Source organism: Somniosus microcephalus, chromosome 26 (assembly GCF_052327205.1).
Source record: "Somniosus microcephalus isolate GS21.2 chromosome 26, FLI_Smic_1.0, whole genome shotgun sequence".
Taxonomy (NCBI): Eukaryota; Metazoa; Chordata; class Chondrichthyes; order Squaliformes; family Somniosidae; genus Somniosus; species Somniosus microcephalus.
Window position 1 is genome coordinate 40,184,593 of NC_141012.1, and position 19,091 is coordinate 40,203,683.

Here is a 19,091-nt window from a genome sequence, read left to right on the forward strand (position 1 = left end):
TCTGTAACGGGCGGGTGTGTAACGGGCGGTTGTATAACGGGCGGTTGTATAACGGACGGGTGTATAACGGTCGGGGTGTATAGCGGGCGGGTGTATAACGGGCGGGGTGTATAATGGGCGGGATGCATTACGGGCGGGTGTGTAACGGGCGGGGTGTATAACAGGCGGGTGTATAACGGGTGCGTGTATAACGGGCGGGTTTATAACGGGCGCGTGTATAACGGGCAGTGTGTGTAACAGGTGGCTGTATAACGGGCGGGTGTGTAAAACAGGCGGGCGTATAACGGGCGGGGTGTGTAACGGGCGGGGTGTATAACGGACGGGTGTATAACGGACGGGTGTATAACGGGCGGGGTGTGTAACGGGCGGGTGTGTAACGGGCGGGTGTATAACAGGCAGGTTGTAATGGGCGGGTGTATAACGGGCGGGTTGTTAATGGGCAGGGTATACAACGGTGGGTGTGTAATGGGGGTGTATAACGGGCGGGTGTATAATGGGCTGGTGAGTGACGGGCGGGGTGTATAATGGGCGGGTGTATAACGAGCGGGTGTGTAACAGGCGGCTGTATAACGGGCGTGTGTATAACGTGAGGGTTGTATAATGGGTGGGTGTGTAATGGGCGGGTGTATAATGGGCGGGTGTATAATGGGCGGTGTGTGTAATTGGCGGGGTCTGTAATGGGCGGGTGTGTAACGGGCGGTTGTATAACGGACGGGTGTGTAACGGGCAGGATGTATAGCGGGCGGGGTATATAACGGGCGGGGTGTATAACGTGCGGGTGTATAACGGGCGGGGTGTATAACGGGCGGGTGTATAACGGGCGGGGTGTATAACGTGCGGGTGTATAACGGGCGGGGTGTATAACGGGCGGGGTGTATAACGGGCGGGGTGTATAACGGGCGTGTGTATAACGGGCGTGTGTATAACGGGCGGGTGTATAACGGGCGGGTGTATAACGGGCGGGTGTATAACGGGCGGGTGTGTATAACGGGTGGGTGTATAACGGGCGGCTGTATAACGGGCGGGTGTATAACGGGCGGGTGTATAACGGGCATGGTGTATAACGGGCGGGGTGTATAACGGGCAGGTGTATAACGGGCGGGGTGTGTTACGTGTGGGTGTATGACGGGCGGGTGTACGACGGGCGGGGTGTATGACGGGCGGGTGTATAATGGGCGGGGTGTATAATGGGCAGTGTGTATAACGGGCGGGTGTATAACGGGCAGTGTGTATAACGGGCGGGTGTATAACGGGCGGGTGTGTAACGGGCGGGTGTGTAACGGGCGGGTGTGTAACGGGCGGGTGTGTATCGGGCGGGTGTATAATGGGCGGGTGCATAACGGGTGAGTGTATAACGGGCAGATGTATAATGGCGGGGTGTGTAACGGGTGAGTGTATAATGGACGGGGTGTGTAACAGGCGGGTGTATAACAGGCAAGTGTATAACGGGCAGGGTGTGTAATGGGCGGGTGTATAACGGGCGGGTGTATAACGGGCAGGTGTGTGACGGGCGGGTGTATGACGGGCGGGTGTGTAACGCGCGGGTGTGTAACGGGCGGGGTGTATAACGGGCGGGTGTACAACGGGCGGGTGTACAACGGGCGGGGTGTATAACGGGCGGGTGTATAACGGGGGGGTGTGTAACGGGCGGCTGTGTAACGGGCGGGGTGTATAACGGGCGGGTGTGTAACGGGCGGGGTGTATAACGGGCGGGGTGTATAACGGGCGTGTGTATAACGGGCAGGGTGTGTAACGGGCGGGTGTGTAACGGGCGGGGTGTGTAACGGGCGGCTGTGTAACGGGCGGGGTGTATAACGGGCGTGGTATAACGGGCGGGGTGTGTAATGGGCGGGGTGTGTAACGGGCGGGGTGTATAACGGGCGGGTGTATAACGGGCGGGGTGTATAACGGGCGGGTGTGTAACAGGCGGGGTGTGTAACAGGCGGGGTGTGTAACAGGCAGGATGTGTAACGGGCGGGTGTGTAACGGGCGGGTGTGTAACGGGTGGGGTGTGTAACGTGCAGGTGTATAACGGGCAGGTATAACGGGCGGATGTATAACGGGCAGGAATAACGGGCGGGTGTGTAACGGGCTGGGTGTGTAACAGGCGGGTGTATAATGGGCGGTTGTAAAACGCGCGGGTGTATAACGGGGGGTGTACAAAGGTGGATGTGTAACGGGCGGGTGTACAACGGGCGGGTGTACAACGGGAGGGTTGTAACGGGCGGGTGTGTGATGGGTGGATGTGTGACGGGTGGGTGTATGACGGGTGGGTGTATGACGGGTGGGTGTATGACGGGCGGGTGTATAACGGACGGGTGTATAACGGGTGGGGTGTGTAACGTGCGGGTGTGTAACGGGCGGGGTGTATAGCGGGCGGGGTGTATAATGGGCGGGATGCATTACGGGCAGGGTGTGTAACGGGCGGGGTGCATAACGGGCGGGTGTATAACGGGCGGGTTTATAGCAGGCGGGTGTATAACGGGCGGGGTGTGTAACGGGCGGGGTGTGTAACGGGCGGGTGTGTAACGGGCGGGTGTGTAACGGGCGGGTGTGTAACGGGCGGGTGTGTAACGGGCGGGTGTGTAACGGGCGGGTGTGTAACGGGCGGGTGTATAACGGGCGGGTGTATAAAGGGCGGGTGTGTAACGGGTGGGTGTGTAACGGGCGGGTTTATAACAGGCGGGTGTATAACGGGCGGTGTGTATAACGGGCGGGGTGTATAACGGGCGGGTGTGTAACGGGCGGGGTGTGTAACGGGCGGGGTGTATAACGGGCGGGTGTATAACGAGCGGGTGTATAACAGGCAGTGTGTATAACGGGCGGGTGTATAACGGGCGGGTGTATAACAGGCGGGTGTATAACGTGAGGATCTATAACGGGCGGGTGTATAACGGGCGGGTGTATAACGGGCGGGTGTGTAACGTGAGGATCTATAATGGGCGGGTGTATAACGGGCGGGGTGTATAATGGGGGGTGTACAACGGGTGGGTGTGTAACGGGCGGGGTGTGTAACAGGCGGGGTGTATAACAGGCAGGATGTATAACGGGCGGGTGTGTAACGGGCGGGTGTATAACGGGCAGGTATAACGGGCGGATGTATAACGGGCAGGAATAACGGGCGGGTGTGTAACGGGCTGGGTGTGTAACAGGCGGGTGTATAATGGGCGGTTGTAAAACGCGCGGGTGTATTTCGGGCAGGTGTATAACGGGGGGTGTACAAAGGTGGATGTGTAACGGGCGGGTGTACAACGGGCGGGTGTACAACGGGAGGGTTGTAACGGGCGGGTGTGTGATGGGTGGATGTGTGACGGGTGGGTGTATGACGGGCGGGTGTATAACGGACGGGTGTATAACGGGTGGGGTGTGTAACGTGCGGGTGTGTAACGGGCGGGGTGTATAGCGGGCGGGGTGTATAATGGGCGGGATGCATTACGGGCAGGGTGTGAAACGGGCGGGGTGCATAACGGGCGGGTGTATAACGGGCGGGTTTATAGCAGGCGGGTGTATAACGGGCGGGGTGTATAACGGGCAGATGTATAACGGGCGGGTGTGTAACGGGCGGGTGTATAACGGGCGGGTGTATAACGGGCGGGTGTGTAACGGGCGGGTGTGTAACGGGTGGGTGTGTAACGGGCGGGTTTATAACAGGCAGGTGTATAACGGGCGGTGTGTATAACGGGCGGGGTGTATAATGGGCGGGTGTGTAACAGGCGGGTGTGTAACGGGCGGGTGTGTAACGTGAGGATCTATAATGGGCGGGTGTGTAACGGGCGGGTGTATAATGGGCGGGTGTAAAACGCGCGGGTGTATTTCGGGCGGGTGTATAACGGGCAGTGTGCATAACGGGCGGGTGTGTAACGTGAGGGTCTATAATGGGCGGGTGTATTACGGGGGGTGTACAAAGGTGGATGTGTAACGGGCGGGTGTACAACGGGCGGGTGTACAACGGGCGGGTGTGTAACGGGCGGGTGTGTAACAGGCGGGTTGTAATGAGCGGGTGTGTAACGGGCGGGTTGTATAATGGGCGGGGTATATAACGGTGGGTGTGTAAAGTGCGGGTGTATAACGGGCGGGTGTATAACGGGCGGGGTGTATAACGGGCGGGTGTATGACAGGCGGGTTGTAACGGGCGGGTGTGTGACGGGCGGGTGTGTGACGGGCGGGTGTGTGACGGGCGGGTGTGTGACGGGCGGGTGTGTGACGGGCGCGTGTATGACGGGCGGGTGTATAACGGGCGGGTGCATAACAGGCGGGTGAATAACGGGCGGGTGCATAACGGGCGGGTGAATCACGGGCAGGGTGTATAACGGGTGAGGTGTATAACGAGCGGGTGTGTAACAGGCGGCTGTATAACGGGCGGGGTGTGTAACAGGCGGGTGTATAACGGGCGGGTGTATAACGGGCGGGTGTATAACGTGCGGGTTGTATAACGGGCGGGTGTATAACGGGCGGGTGTATAACGTGCGGGTTGTGTAACGGGCGTGTGTATAATGGGCGGTGTGTGTAATTGGCGGGGTCTGTAATGGGCGGGTGTGTAACGGGCGGTTGTATAACGGGCGGTTGTATAACGGGCGGGTGTGTAACGGGCGGGGTGTATAACGGGCGGGTGTATAACGGGCGGGTGTATAACGGGCGGGTGTATAAAGGGCGGGTGTGTAACGGGCGGGTGTGTAACGGGCGGGTGTATAAAGGGCGGGTGTGTAACGGGCGGGTGTGTAACGGGCGGGTGTGTAACGGGCGGGTTTATAACAGGCAGGTGTATAACGGGCGGTGTGTATAACGGGCGGGGTGTATAATGGGCGGGTGTGTAACAGGCGGGTGTGTAACGGGCGGGTGTGTAACGTGAGGATCTATAATGGGCGGGTGTGTAACGGGCGGGTGTATAATGGGCGGGTGTATTTCGGGCGGGTGTATAACGGGCAGTGTGCATAACGGGCGGGTGTGTAACGTGAGGGTCTATAATGGGCGGGTGTATTACGGGGGGTGTACAAAGGTGGATGTGTAACGGGCGGGTGTACAACGGGCGGGTGTACAACGGGCGGGTGTGTAACGGGCGGGTGTGTAACAGGCGGGTTGTAATGAGCGGGTGTGTAACGGGCGGGTTGTATAATGGGCGGGGTATATAACGGTGGGTGTGTAAAGTGCGGGTGTATAACGGGCGGGTGTATAACGGGCGGGTGTATAACGGGCGGGTGTATGACAGGCGGGTTGTAACGGGCGGGTGTGTGACGGGCGGGTGTGTGACGGGCGCGTGTATGACGGGCGGGTGTATAACGGGCGGGTGCATAACAGGCGGGTGAATAACGGGCGGGTGCATAACGGGCGGGTGAATCACGGGCAGGGTGTATAACGGGTGAGGTGTATAACGAGCGGGTGTGTAACGGGCGGGTGTATAACGGGCGGGTGTATAACGTGCGGGTTGTATAACAGGCGGGTGTATAACGGGCGGGTGTATAACGTGCGGGTTGTGTAACGGGCGTGTGTATAATGGGCGGTGTGTGTAATTGGCGGGGTCTGTAATGGGCGGGTGTGTAACGGGCGGTTGTATAACGGGCGGGTGTGTAACGGGCGGGGTGTATAACGGGCGGGTGTATAACGGGCGGGGTGTATAACGTGCGTGTGTATAACAGGTGGCTGTATAACGGGCGGGTGTATAAAGGACGGGTGTATAACGGGCGGGTGTGTAATGGGCTGCGTGTATAACGGGCGGGTGTATAACGGGCGGGTGTACAACGGGCGGGTGTATAACGGGCGGGTTGTATAACGGGCGGGTGTATAACGGGCGGGTTGTATAACGGGCGGGTGTGTTACGTGTGGGTGTATAACGGGCGGGTATAACGGCCGGGGTGTATTACGGGCGGGGTGTATAACGGGCGGGGTGTATAACGGGCGGGGTGTATAACGGACGGGTGTATAACGGGCGGGTGTATAACGGGCGGGTGTATAACGGGCAGTGTGTATAACGGGCGGGTGTATAACGGGCGGGTGTGTAACGTGAGGGTCTATAATGGGCGGGTGTATAACGGGCGGGTGTATAACGGGAGGGGTGTATAACGGGCGGGTGTGTAACGGGCGGGTGTATGACGGGCGGGTTGTAACGAGCGGGTGTGTGACGGGCGGGTGTGTGACGGGCGGGTGTGTGACGGGCGGGTGTGTGACGGGCGGGTGTATAACAGGCGGGTGTATAACGGGCGGGTGCATAACGGGCCGGTGAATCACGGGCGGGGTGTATAACGGGCGAGGTGTATAACGTGCGGGTGTGTAACGGGCAGGTGTATAACGGGCGGGGTGTGTAACGGGCGGGGTGTATAACGGGCGGGTGTATAACGGGCGGGGTGTATAACGGGCGGGGTGTATAACGGGCAGGTGTGTAACGGGCAGGGTGTGTAACGGGCGGGGTTGTATAACGGGCGGGTGTATAACGGGCGGGTTGTATAACGGGCGGGTGTGTAACGGGCGGGGTTCATAACGGACGGGTATATAACGGGCGGGGTGTATAACGGGCGGGTATAACGGGCGGGTGTATAACGGGCGGGTGTGTAACAGGTGGGGTGTGTTACGTGTGGGTGTATAACGGGCGGGTATAACGGCCGGGGTGTATTACGGGCGGGGTGTATAACGGGCGGGGTGTATAACGGGCGGGGTGTATAACGGGCGGGGTGTATAACGGACGGGTGTGTAACGTGAGGGTCTATAATGGGCGGGTGTATAACGGGCGGGTGTATAACGGGAGGGGTGTATAACGGGCAGGTGTGTAACGGGCGGGTGTATGAAGGGCGGGTTGTAACGAGCGGGTGTGTGACGGGCGGGTGTGTGACGGGCGGGTGTGTGACGGGCGGGTGTATAACAGGCGGGTGTATAACGGGCGGGTGCATAACGGGCCGGTGAATCACGGGCGGGGTGTATAACGGGCGAGGTGTATAACGTGCGGGTGTGTAACGGGCAGGTGTATAACGGGCGGGGTGTGTAACGGGCGGGGTGTATAACGGGCGGGTGTATAACGGGCGGGGTGTATAACGGGCGGGTGTATAACGGGCGGGGTGTATAACGGGCAGGTGTGTAACGGGCAGGGTGTGTAACGGGCGGGGTGTATAACGGGCGGGTGTATAACGGGCGGGTGTATAACGGGCGGGGTGTATAACGGGCGGGTGTATAACGGGCAGGTGTATAACGGGCAGGGTGTATAACGGGCGGGTGTATAACGGGCGGGTGTATAACGGGCGGGGTGTATAACGGGCGGGTGTATAACGGGCGGGTGTATAACGGGCGGGGTGTATAACGGGCGGGTGTATAACGGGCGGGTGTATAACGGGCGGGTGTATAACGGGCGGGTGTATAACGGGCGGGGTGTATAACGGGCGGGTGTATAACGGGCGGGTGTGTAACGGGCGGGGTGTGTAACGGGCGGGGTGTGTAACGGGCGGGGTGTATAACGGGCGGGGTGCATAACGGGCGGGTGTATAACGGGCAGGTGTATAACGGGCGGGGTGTATAACGGGCGGGGTGTATAACGGGCGGGGTGTATAACGGGCGGGGTGTGTAACGGGCGGGGTGTATAACGGGCGGGTGTATAACGGGCGGGTGTATAACGGGCGGGTGTATAACGGGCGGGGTGTGTAACGGGCGGGGTGTGTAACGGGCGGGGTGTGTAACGGGCGGGGTGTGTAACGGGCGGGGTGTATAACGGGCGGGTGTGTAACGGACGGGTGTATAAAGGACGGGTGTGTAACGGGCGGGTGTATAACAGGTGGGTGTATAACGGGCGGATGCATAACGGGTGGGTGCATAACGGGCAGATGTATAACGGGCAGGGTGTGTAACGGGCGGGGTGTATAACGGGCGGGGTGTATAACGGGCGGGTGTATAACGGGCAGGTGTATAACGGGCAGGGTGTGTAACGGGCGGGTGTATAACGGTGGGTGTGTAAAGTGCGGGTGTATAACGGACGGTGTATAACGGGCGGGTGTGTATAAGGGGCGGGTGTATAACGGGCGGGTGTATAACGGGCAGGTGTATAGCGGGCGGAGTGTGTAACAGGCGGGTGTATAACGGGCAGGTTCTGTAACGGGCGTGTGTATAACGGGCGTGTGTATAACGGGCGTGTGTATAACGGGCGGGTGTATAACGGGCGGGTGTATAAAGGGCGGGTGTATAACGGACGGGTGTATAACGGACGGGTGTATAACGGGCGGTTGTATAACGGGCGGGTGTCTAATGGGCGGGTGTGTAACAGGCGGGTGTGTAACGGGCAAGTGTATAATGGGCGGGTCTATAACGGGCGGGTGTGTAACGGACGGGTGTATAACGGCCGGGGTGTGTAACGGGCGGGTGCATAACGGGCGAGGTGTTTCATGGGCGGGTGTATATGGGGCGGGTGTCTAACAGGCGGGGTATATAACGGGCGGGTGTATAACGGGCGGGTATATATGGGGCGGGGTGTATAAGCGGCGGGGTGTGTAATGGGCGGGTGTATAACGGGCGGGTGTATAACGGGCGGGTGTATAATGGGCGGGGTGTATAACGGGCGGGGTGTATAACGGGCGGGGTGTATAACGAGCAGTTATATAACAGGCGGTTGCATAACGGTCGGGTGTATAACGGGCGGGATGTATAACGGTCAGGTGTGTAACGAGCGGGTGCATAACAGGTGGGGTGGGTAACGGGCAGGTGTATAACGGGCGGGTGTGTAATGGGTGGGTGTGTAACGGGTGGGTGTATAACGGGTGGTGTGTGTAACGGGCGTGGTGTATAAGGGGCGGGTGTATAATGGGCGGGTTGTATAACGGGCGGGTATAACGGGCAGGTGTATAACGGGCGGAGTGTGTAACAGGCGGAGTGTGTACCAGGCGGGTGTATAACGGGCGGGTTCTGTAACGGGCGTGGTGTGTAACAGGCGGGGTCTGTAACGGGCGGGTATATAACGGGCGGTGTGTATAACGGGCGGGGTCTGTAATGGGCGGTGTGTAACGGGCGGGGTCTGTAACAGGCGGGGTCTGTAATGGGCGGTGTGTATAACGGGCGGGGTCTGTAACGGGCGGTGTGTAACGGGCGGGGTCTGTAACAGGCGGGGTCTGTAATGGGCGGTGTGTAACGGGTGGGGTCTAACAGGCGGGGTCTGTAACGGGCGGTGTGTATAACGGGCGGGGTCTGTAACAGGCGGGCTGTATAACGGGCGGGGTCTGTAACAGGCGGGGTGTATAACGGGCAGGGTATGTAACGGGCGGTGTGTAACGGGCGGGGTGTGTAACGGGCGGGTGTGTAACATGCGGGGGGTGTTTAGCGGGGTGTGTAATGCAGCGTGTAATGGGTGGCCAATCCACTGCTACCTTGTCTATGCCCCCATCAAAAACATTTTCACTCCCATAGTGTCACTAATTCACACTCGAGAATGTCAGCTTGGCTTAGTCGGTAGATCGTGGGTTCCAAACTTTCTTCAGGACTTGAGCCCATAATTTAGGACTACATTTGAGTGCAAGTGTCAAAGTTGCTGTCCTTTGGATGAGATGTGACATGGCCCTTCTGCCTGTTCAGTTAGCTCAGGTTGACTTTGAGAATCTCCCGACACTATTTGAAGAGCAGGGATTTCTCCTGGTGCTGTGGCCAATATTCCTCCCTCGACCTACACCACGAGAATCAGATTAACTGTTCCATTGCTGTTTGTGAGATCTTGCTGTGTGCAAAATCGATGCCGCATTTGCTTATTAACAACGGTGACCCCACTTCAAATAATTCACTGTGTGTGGAGCACTTTGCAATAGATGTAGGGAGGTGTGAGATAAATCTATACCTTCTTTCTTGGGACATACTCTTGTGGATGAGTGTCTGATCTTTCCTAACTGTAAACATTACACTATAAGCTGAAGCCCCGCAAACTTTCGAAGCTTTAAGTATTGTTCAAGTGTGTGAATGAATATCACATATCGGGGGTCATTTTGACTTTGTGGGACAACGTATAACGGATGATAGTAAATCGGCAGCCTGTTTTACATCACTCCCCATTGAAGTTAATTGATGCAAAGCGGTCTGCCGACTCGCTATCTATCACCTGTTACACACGATCGCACAAAGTCAAAATAGCCTGCATCAGTTGATGGGATAATTTCAAGGAATCATAGAATCTTACAGCACACAAGGAGGCCATTGTGCCTGTGTTGGCTCTTTGAAAGATTATTAATATCTAATTATTTGTAATACACTGGCACAGGCTGCGAAGGACTGTGTGTCTGTATACAGCAGTTGATTTTTCCCCTTTTTAAAATGATATTAACTAGCTGCCGCTTGCTGCTCAAGGGATCAGCTCTGCACTGTTGAGCTGCATTAAAAATGCAGAATGTAGGTCTTTGCTTCCAGCCATGGTCTCCCAAGTAGCAACAGCAAATTACTTTTAAACCTGCGCCCACGCTCCGTGCGAGTGCACAGCTCCTGAAGTGCCAGCCGGCGTTTCCAGGGAATGCCTTCTTCTCGGTGTAGAGGGCTGGGAAGATAAGGGTTCACCCTCGGACTTCTCCTTGCGGACATCGCTTCACTAGCGGGAGGGGAAGCGCTGGCCAGATCACCCTGGGCTGACCGTGATGCCCATCTGTAGAATTTCAAGAGGCCCTGGCATTAAAGCAAGCCGCCCCTTTGACTGAGAAACAGACATAGCATGGACAGGAGAAAGATTCAAATTAAGTAGTTGAAGGAGAATCAATTGCAGGGATATGGGGAAAGAGCCGGGGAGTGGGACTAACTGGATTGCTCTTCGAAAGAGCCGGTGCGGACTCGATGGGCCGAATGGCCTCCTTCTGTGCTGTACTGTTCTATAGTGAACTCTGCTGACCATTCATTGTTTAGCTGGTGAGTAGCTGAGACACGCAGACCCGGGTAGCCTCAGGTTCGATCCATTGTCTTGTGCTGAATTTGTTGATCTCAGGCAGGATGGCAGTAGAGACTGGACACTTAACCTTAGTGTCCCAGGTTAGGAAGGAGAAAATCCACTAGCGTTCACACTGCCGATTGCTCGCCAGCGACTCCTACTGGAGGTGGATGTGAGGCCAGGATCAGGCTTGGCTGTGATAACCCCCGTGGTTGAATGGCCTGCTGACACTCATGTCAAGGATCCCATGCCAACGATGGTGATTTAGGCGAGGAACTTGAGGGCAAGGAATCAGGAGAGGAGGAGAAGGCAGAGAATTGGCAGAGAGGGCGGCAGGGAAAAGAACTAAACAATGTTCAAAAATTACAGACATACTGAAGATCAAACTCCGCTTTTGTTATAGAGACTATTTGATGGTTTGCAGACGGAGTACATTTGATAGTATGATCTGATGGTTCTCCCATATGTCGATGGTTTGTGTGCTTGTAACAACGCAAGCTCGAGGAACAGCACCTCATCTTTCTACGTGGCACTTTACTGCCTTCCGGCCTTAACACTGAGTTTAACAACTTCAGACCTTAAGCACCACTCCCATTTTCTCTCGGACAGCAGGTGCTGGTCATGAAAGGTGCTGCACTAGAGCCACTGGGCGTGGAGGAGTTGTGGGCTGGTGCCTGGGGTGGGGATCCCCTATCAGTACACAGCCGAGTGGTGGTCTGCACCCCGGGGGTCTAAGCACCTTTCTTCTGCCACATTCCCGATTGACATGAGCCTTCTGCTCTTGGCCAGATTTTTAATGCTTCCCTCCCTTTCTGCTATTCTGCTGTAACCATTTATGTTAAGTCTGTGAATTATTTAGTTAATTCAAACAGACTAATGAGTAACAATAAAAACAGGTCTTTACTGGTTGGAGGTAGGGACTATACTGAATACAAGATTACTGCACAGTGCTTATATACCGGTGTGTTCACCCCCGGTATTACGTCTACAGCAGCCTGAGAAAGTAGTACATCTCTTAAGGTGGAACAGGCTTAAGCTCTCTTAAGGTGGAACAGGTTACATACACAACACTCCTCCCTTCTTAGCTTTATAGTCATCCCCCCCATTTAACATAACGTAATAACATATATACATATATAACTTCATGTTTAACGTAACATATCACAGATTCAGTCTCTGCGGGAAAACAGTTCACAGATTCAATCTCTGGTGTAGTCGGTTCACGTTACTCATTCAATAGTCCTTTCATGGATTTAACAGCTTGAACTTCCGAACTGATTTGGCTCCGTTCGGAGGGACCACGTGTGTGATCTGGTAGAGGTGATAATGGTTCAGATGGGTCATCTTCTGTTTTTACTTTTCCTTTTCTGCTTCTTGGAGACTCTCTGGGCTCCATTGTCAGCTGCCAGCTGCATGCGCAGTTCCTCCTTCTCGTCCTCCTGTTTCCGTCGTAGAGCCAGCTTCTCCCGATGTTCCGTAGACTTTTGGTGCTCCTCCATGATTTCTGCACTTTGGGAGTCGAAGTTACAAGCTGGGCAGGACAGGACATCGTAATATTCGGTGTCGTCCACCAGGTCATGGTAATATTCGGTGTCGTCCTGAGCTAGACCAGTGAGAGGGTCGTCTATTTCCTCCATACCCAGCTGGACGTTAGCCAGCTCTTGTTCCAAATCCAGACATCTTTCCTGAAGAGACTTCTTCATGTGTACCTCTGCATCCAGCTTTTTCTGGGCTTTCAGCAAGTCGTTTACTAGTGACCTCATTTGTGATTTTAATACTTCAACTTCCTTTGGAGATTGATTGATCGGACTATGCAATCCCTCTACCGGAGCAGCTGTTTCAGCGGTCTGTTGTTCTACGTTGACGTGAGTCAGCGTACTTTTGGCATCCAAGGGCTGCTCTGTTGCAGTCATCTCAGTCTGTGTTGCCACCTCAGCTCTTCCAATAACCTTTGAGAGCTCCGAACCCCTTTTGTTTGAATATTGAAGTTCGTGTTCAAGTTTTTTCCATTTCAGAGTCCTGTCCTTCAGCATATGCAGGAGTTGGCTGACCGTTAACTCCTCTGACATCAGACGTTTTGTGTGCTCCTGCTCCATTTTCTCCATCAGCTGCTTCTGTTGTCTTTCCAGATTCTCCAACTCTATATCAAAGAACTCTTTCGTTGTATTCAACTCTTGCTCAAAACGGCGAAGCATTTGTTCTAATTGCTGTTGTAGTTTGAAATGGAGTTGAGTTCGAGCCCGGTGTCCCTCAGAAATGGGCACATCAGTAGACTTGCCAGACTCAGAATCCACAGTTAAACTATGTTGTTGTTGCTCAGTGGAATTCTGTGCTGAAACTTTGTCTTTTGCACCTGAGTTGGGCTTACCATCATCCGTTCCAGAGTCTGGGCCGACTATCTTCACTGAGTTCTCACTCGTTATTGTTTGTAGGAAATGCCAGTCCATATTCATTTTCCTAATCCACTCCCGTCCTAGTAGTGGAGGACCTCCTTCAGATATCACATATAAGTCCATTATTTGACTGTCTTCGCCCTTGTGGACCACTGCAACCTCTATTTTCCCGATGGGGTACACTCTTTGCCCCGTGTATGTTTTCAATATAATCCCCGTATCCTGTAGGGGAATATGTTGGAATAACTTTCCGTAATCTTTCTTATTTATGACCGTCAATGCCGATCCAGTGTCCAATTCCAGTTTTACTTGGACTCCTTCTATCTGAAGAGTGACCCAAATTGTCTGGAGGTCTGCACCCTTACCAGCGTTGAGTACTCTTAAGCTAGCCAGTTCATTACATCTTAAGCTAGCCAGTTCATTACAGCTTAAGCTAGCCAGTTCATTACTGCTAGCGTCTGAATCGGACTCCTGTTCGGTCACCTTGTGTACCTTTACGTATTTTCCTTGCGGTGACTTCTTGTTGCTGGTCTTCTTCCCTGACCTGCATACTCTAGCTATATGTCCAAGCCTACCACAAGTTCTACATTCTTGGTTTTTAAACCAACACTGGTTCTGATCATGCGTTGTCTTTCCACAACGATAACATTTGCCAGAACTCACACCCAATTTGTGTGCAGTGAGCTCCGGTGACCGTAGCTGCATTACTGCCGTGCCTCTCGCTGCGGCTTCGTGTGCTGCTGCCATAGTGACCGCCTTCTCAAGCGTCAGCTCATTCTCCTCGAGCAGTCGCTTTTGTGTATCCTGTTTAAATAAACCACACACAAATTTGTCTCGAAGTGCCTCTGTCAGTCCCGTTCCAAACTGGCAATATTTCGCTAATTTACGCAATTCCAGCAAATATTCAGCATTGCTTTCATGCTGTAGCTGCCTTCTGTCGTAAAATTTAAATCGTTCCGCTAGCATCAGCGGCGTGGGGTTTAGATGATCTTTCAGGACAGTAACAATCTCATCGAACGTCTTATCCGCCGGTTCATCTGGTGATAACAGGTGTTTCAATTGCCCGTGTGTCTTCGCACCCATTAAATTTAATAATGTTAGAGCTTTATCTTGGTCACAAATTTTATTGGCCTTACAATAATTTTTTACTCTTTCAACATATATGGCCCAATCTTCGAGGTCACTATCAAAGGTGCTAATATTCCCGTGTTTAGGCATTGTAGATTTGCAATTTCTCAGATTTTATTTTCTTTACTTGTTATCAAAGATGGCGGCTTGCCGTCGTCCTCCGCCCACAAAATGGCGGTTTTCCCGCGCTTGGCGGTCTTCACCCGTCCCCCGACGCCGTCTCCCTTCAGCCCCCGAGTGCGGCCCTTATCAGCGGATGCGATCGATGGCCCGGCTGCGCCTCGCACTTGAAAGCGGCCCGGCCCTTATCTGCCGATCGCTATCGCCCTATACCTCTCTCTTCCCCAGTCCTGTCTTCTACTCCGGTTCACAAGCTGATGGAGGCTTCAGGGTCCTAATGCCTGTCGCTTCCAGTGGGGTGGTGAGGTTTGAAACCTCTCTTCAACTGCCGTGGAATAACTGCCGCAGGGTAAGAACGTGACTCGTCGCCAGTGTTAAGTCTGTGAATTATTTAGTTAATTAAAACAGACTAATGAGTAACAATAAAAACAGGTCTTTACTGGTTGGAGGTAGGGACTATACTGAATACAAGATTACTGCACAGTGCTTATATACCGGTGTGTTCACCCCCGGTATTACATCTACAGCAGCCTGAGAAAGTAGTACATCTCTTAAGGTGGAACAGGCTTAAGCTCTCTTAAGGTGGAACAGGTTACATACACAACAATTTACACCGGCTCTGGACCCATCTTTAGTTTCTATAATAAAAACAGAAAATGCTGGATACACTCAGTAGGTCAGGCAGGATCTGTGGCGAGAGAAACAGTGTTAGCATTTCAGGTTGCTGACCTACATAGAAACATAGAAGATAGGAGCAGGAGTAGGCCATTCGGCCCCTCGAGCCTGCTCCGCCATTCAATGCGATCATGGCTGATCATCCAAACTCAGTACCCTGTCCCTGCTTTCTCCCCATATCCCTTGATCCCCTTAGCCTTAAGAAATATATCCAACTCCTTCTTGAATATATTTAATGAATTGACCTTACATCAGAACTGGAAAATGATGTTTTTTTACTTGTCTCATTATCATCTCCTTTTGCCTTGCACCATCGTCACTTTTGTCATTTAATCCCTCCTGCCCTCCACTCTATCACAGACCTTCGCTTTTGTTCTATTGCTGACCCCTTTTCCCTGGCTCTGTATTTGCTTAAAAGCTGCTCATCTCTAACATCTTCCAGTTCTGATGATAGGTCATCGACCTAAAAACATTGGCCTAGAAATTCGGTTGGTAGCGCCAGCGATTAGCGCCTAAAGAGCCCGAGAATTGGGGCGTTACCCAATTTTCGGGCGGGCGCAGTGAATATAGCGCCACCTCCCATATTGAGTATCCTTTTAGCGCCGGCGCTAACTCTTTTCGCTCGCCTGCGGGCGCAGGCAGATCATGACGTCATTTCAGTGTGCAACGCCTTTTTGGTGCCCCGGACCGGATATTCGGTGGCACCCGCAACCTTTTCGCCTGGCGCTATTAGTGACAGTTGGATGGAGCGTTCCCAGGCCCTTCTCGGACTCGGGGGGTGCTATTTAAAGGGGACAGCACTAGTATAAAAGCTGCAGCCATTTAGGCTGGCCATTCTGATCGTTGCTGGAGAGAGTTGCTGACCTGCTGTTGGACAGTAATTTTCTCATTGAGCCTTCAGAGGCACTGGCACTGGCAGCTTGAGGGCCCGGCTCCCGAGCTGGTGATGCAGCATCTGAAAGCAGGAAGGTGGAAAAGTGGCTTTAGCAAAAGGACAGCTTGGCAGCAAGGGATGCCAGATTGCGGCAAGGCTATGACATGGGTCCACAGTGAGAAAGCATGCTGGCGGGGGAACAAGTGGAAGGAGACAGTTGTAAAAGGTGAGAACCTTACTATCGCTGTCGACAATGGGGTCGGCAGCTGCAGTGGTCACAGGACCACTCAGACGTCCTCCAAGAATCTGGTGGACTCTCTCCTCGAGATCCGTGAGAGTGACCACTTGTGGAGGTCCTCCACCGGTGCGAAGCTGGTCTTTGCCAATCCTCGTCAGCTTGGACTGCAGGGGAAAGGAGGGGAAGTTATGTTACATGATGCCCTGAGTGATCATCTCATGCCCCCCATGGTGGAAGAGCCCTTACATGATGCCTTGAGTCAAATGTGCATGTGTGTGCCCAGAAAGGGCCATGGGTGCTTGCTGGCAGATGGCCAATGGGGCACAGCCCACCCTGTAGCCATAAAGTCAGGTGCAAATGAAGAGATGCAGAAGTTTGCAGAAACAACACTCACCCTCACGACCCGAGTGAGGTCGTTGAATTTCTTTCTGCATTGGACAGGGCTCCTGGTCACCATGCTGCTGGAGTTGACCCTCTGGCATACATCCCTCCAAGCTCGTTGGTAGTCCTTATGATTCGGCCTCGTGCCATTGTTTGGGTAGAGAACATCTCGCCGGCGCTCCACTGCGGCCACCAATTGCTCCAGAGCCTCATTGGTGAAGCGCTCTGCTCTCTGTCTCACCTTCTCCATCTGGTCCAAGTTTTTAGCGCCAGAGAAGGGCCTGCGCCGATTCTGAGGCCTGCAAGGCGCAGAGTGTGGATGCTGAAGCTGACTGACCCACCCCTTTAAGAGCTGGCCGGCACCTGGAAGTCTCGTGGTCATCAGTAATTGAGAGCACCTGCGCTGCGCCCGTCCACTCCGATATTGGGTTGCGCCGGAAGTTTAGCGCCTTAGGAGTCCCGTGTGACGCCTGAATTTGCGCCTCAATCCCCTTTAGGGGCGATGCAACCCAATATCGCGCCAGGCGGCGATAAGTTTCGTCTGGCTATAAACTTTGCGCAGCGCCAGTTCTAACGCCTCAAGCGGGGCTATACCCAATTTCTAGGCCATTAACTCTAGGAACATAGAAACATTGGAGGAGGCCATTCAGCCCCTCGAGCCTGTTCCGCCATTCAATTAGGTCATGGCTGATCTGTATCTTAACTCCATCTACCCGCCTTGGTTCCATACCCCTTAACTTTGTTTCTCTCTCCACAGATTCTGCCTGACCTGCTGAGTGTTTCCAGCATTTTCTGTTTTATGACCCTCCTTACCGTGTTTCTTTTCGCACTTCAAGGAGTTAAAGGCTTCTGAACAGAATATTAATTGCACATTAGTCTTAAGGATGCCTTGAGTGGTGCCCACTGTGTAATCTGTAGTGGCGGGGACAAGCGAGAACAACATCCAACTGACTCTGCTTCTCGTTGCTAGGTAACCGATACTGGTATGTACATCTGTGTCGCCACAGGATCGAGTGGGGAGACCACCTGGAGCGGTTACCTGGAGGTGCAAGGTACGGTGTAGTTAAGTCACATCATATGTCAGGTAGTAAGCAAACAGGAGCCAGGGCAGGTCACCAGCGTGGTCTGTTTAATCAAAATTAAATGGAGAGATGGAACCACAGGTACATTTGGCCTAAATTCAAAGTAGGAAAGATTGCTCACCGTGACGGTTACGAAATAAGCACGAGGACATGGTTCTGCTACTGGATTAATAACCTCAGGGAACGTGAGTTTGAATCCCACCATGGGAGTTTGAGAATTTGAATTCAGTTAGAAAACCTGGAAATAAAAAGTTGGTATCGGTAAAAGTGACCGTGAAGCTGTTGCATTGTCATTAAAAACCCAACGTGTTCACTAAATGTCCTTTAGGGAAGGTAACTTTACATCCTTACCCGGCCTGGGCCTATATGTGACTCCAGTCCCACACCAACGTGGTTGGCTTTTAACTGTTCTCTGAAGTGGCCCAGCAAGCCATATCAAACCACCAACACCAATTAATGTTGGCCTTGCCAGTGATGCCCATATCCTGAGAACACATTTTTTAAAACTTGTAGCTGGAACTTGAAGGTAAAATGCACCCACTAAAAAGGAGAGGGGATCCTAAGCAGTGGAGGAGAGGAGGCTGTGCAGTGTGAGGGGGGGAGGGGGGGACGCGGAGAGGGCAGGGGTAAAGAACAAAGGGTGGTCCTGGACAGTAGGGAGCTGCCAGCTCGGGGGCCATCCCTGGCTGAAATATTAATAGAGCGCCTGATAAATAGCTGGCCTTTCCTTATAATTGCTCTTAAATGAGCTCACCTTCCCATACATCACTGACTGCTTGGATTTCAGTGCCGCAACCTGACCTAGAATGGGGGCGGGTCAGAGGTTAAACAAACGTGTTTGATTGTGCAGTGCATTACGGAAATTGATGGCCTCTGAAGCAAAGGCTGAAGAGGACAAGGCAGGGCAGGCCCATGGTGCACTTGAACCTTGAAGAGATGGCCTGCAGCACTTGTGACGACAGGGGCTGCTGGTATAGACTTGAGCTCCTGCCGGTTAGTGGGTACGAGTTGATGCCTGCGGTAGGCAGCTATTGCCTTCGAGGCTTTGTGAGTAACTTCAAAAAAAAGCAAACCAGGCACTAGGGTTTATTTCTAGAGGGATAGAATTGAAAAGTAGGGAAGTTATGCTAAACCTGTATCGGACCTCGGTTAGACCACACTTGGAGAACAGCGTACAATTCTGGCCACCATATTATAAAAAGGATATAGAGGCACTGGAGAGGGTGCAGAGAAGATTTACAAGGATGATACCAGAAATGCGAGGGTATACATATCAGGAGAGGATGAACAGGCTGGGTCTCTTTTCTCTTGAAAAAAGAAGGCTGAGGGGTGACCTAATAGA

The 19,091-nt window shown here is 53.5% G+C and overlaps 1 protein-coding gene across 6 annotated transcripts in view; it reads left to right on the forward strand.

Annotated features, from left to right (window-relative positions):
- The window catches only part of robo3 (roundabout, axon guidance receptor, homolog 3 (Drosophila)), a 594,316-nt gene that overhangs the window by 479,955 nt on the left and 95,270 nt on the right, over positions 1–19,091 (forward strand). For all 6 annotated transcript variants that reach the window (XM_085968074.1, XM_085968069.1, XM_085968070.1 and 3 more), the window contains exon 10: positions 17,638–17,719. In XM_085968074.1, coding sequence (XP_085824200.1) covers positions 17,638–17,719 — 82 coding nt within the window. The remainder of the gene's footprint in view (positions 1–17,637; positions 17,720–19,091) is intronic.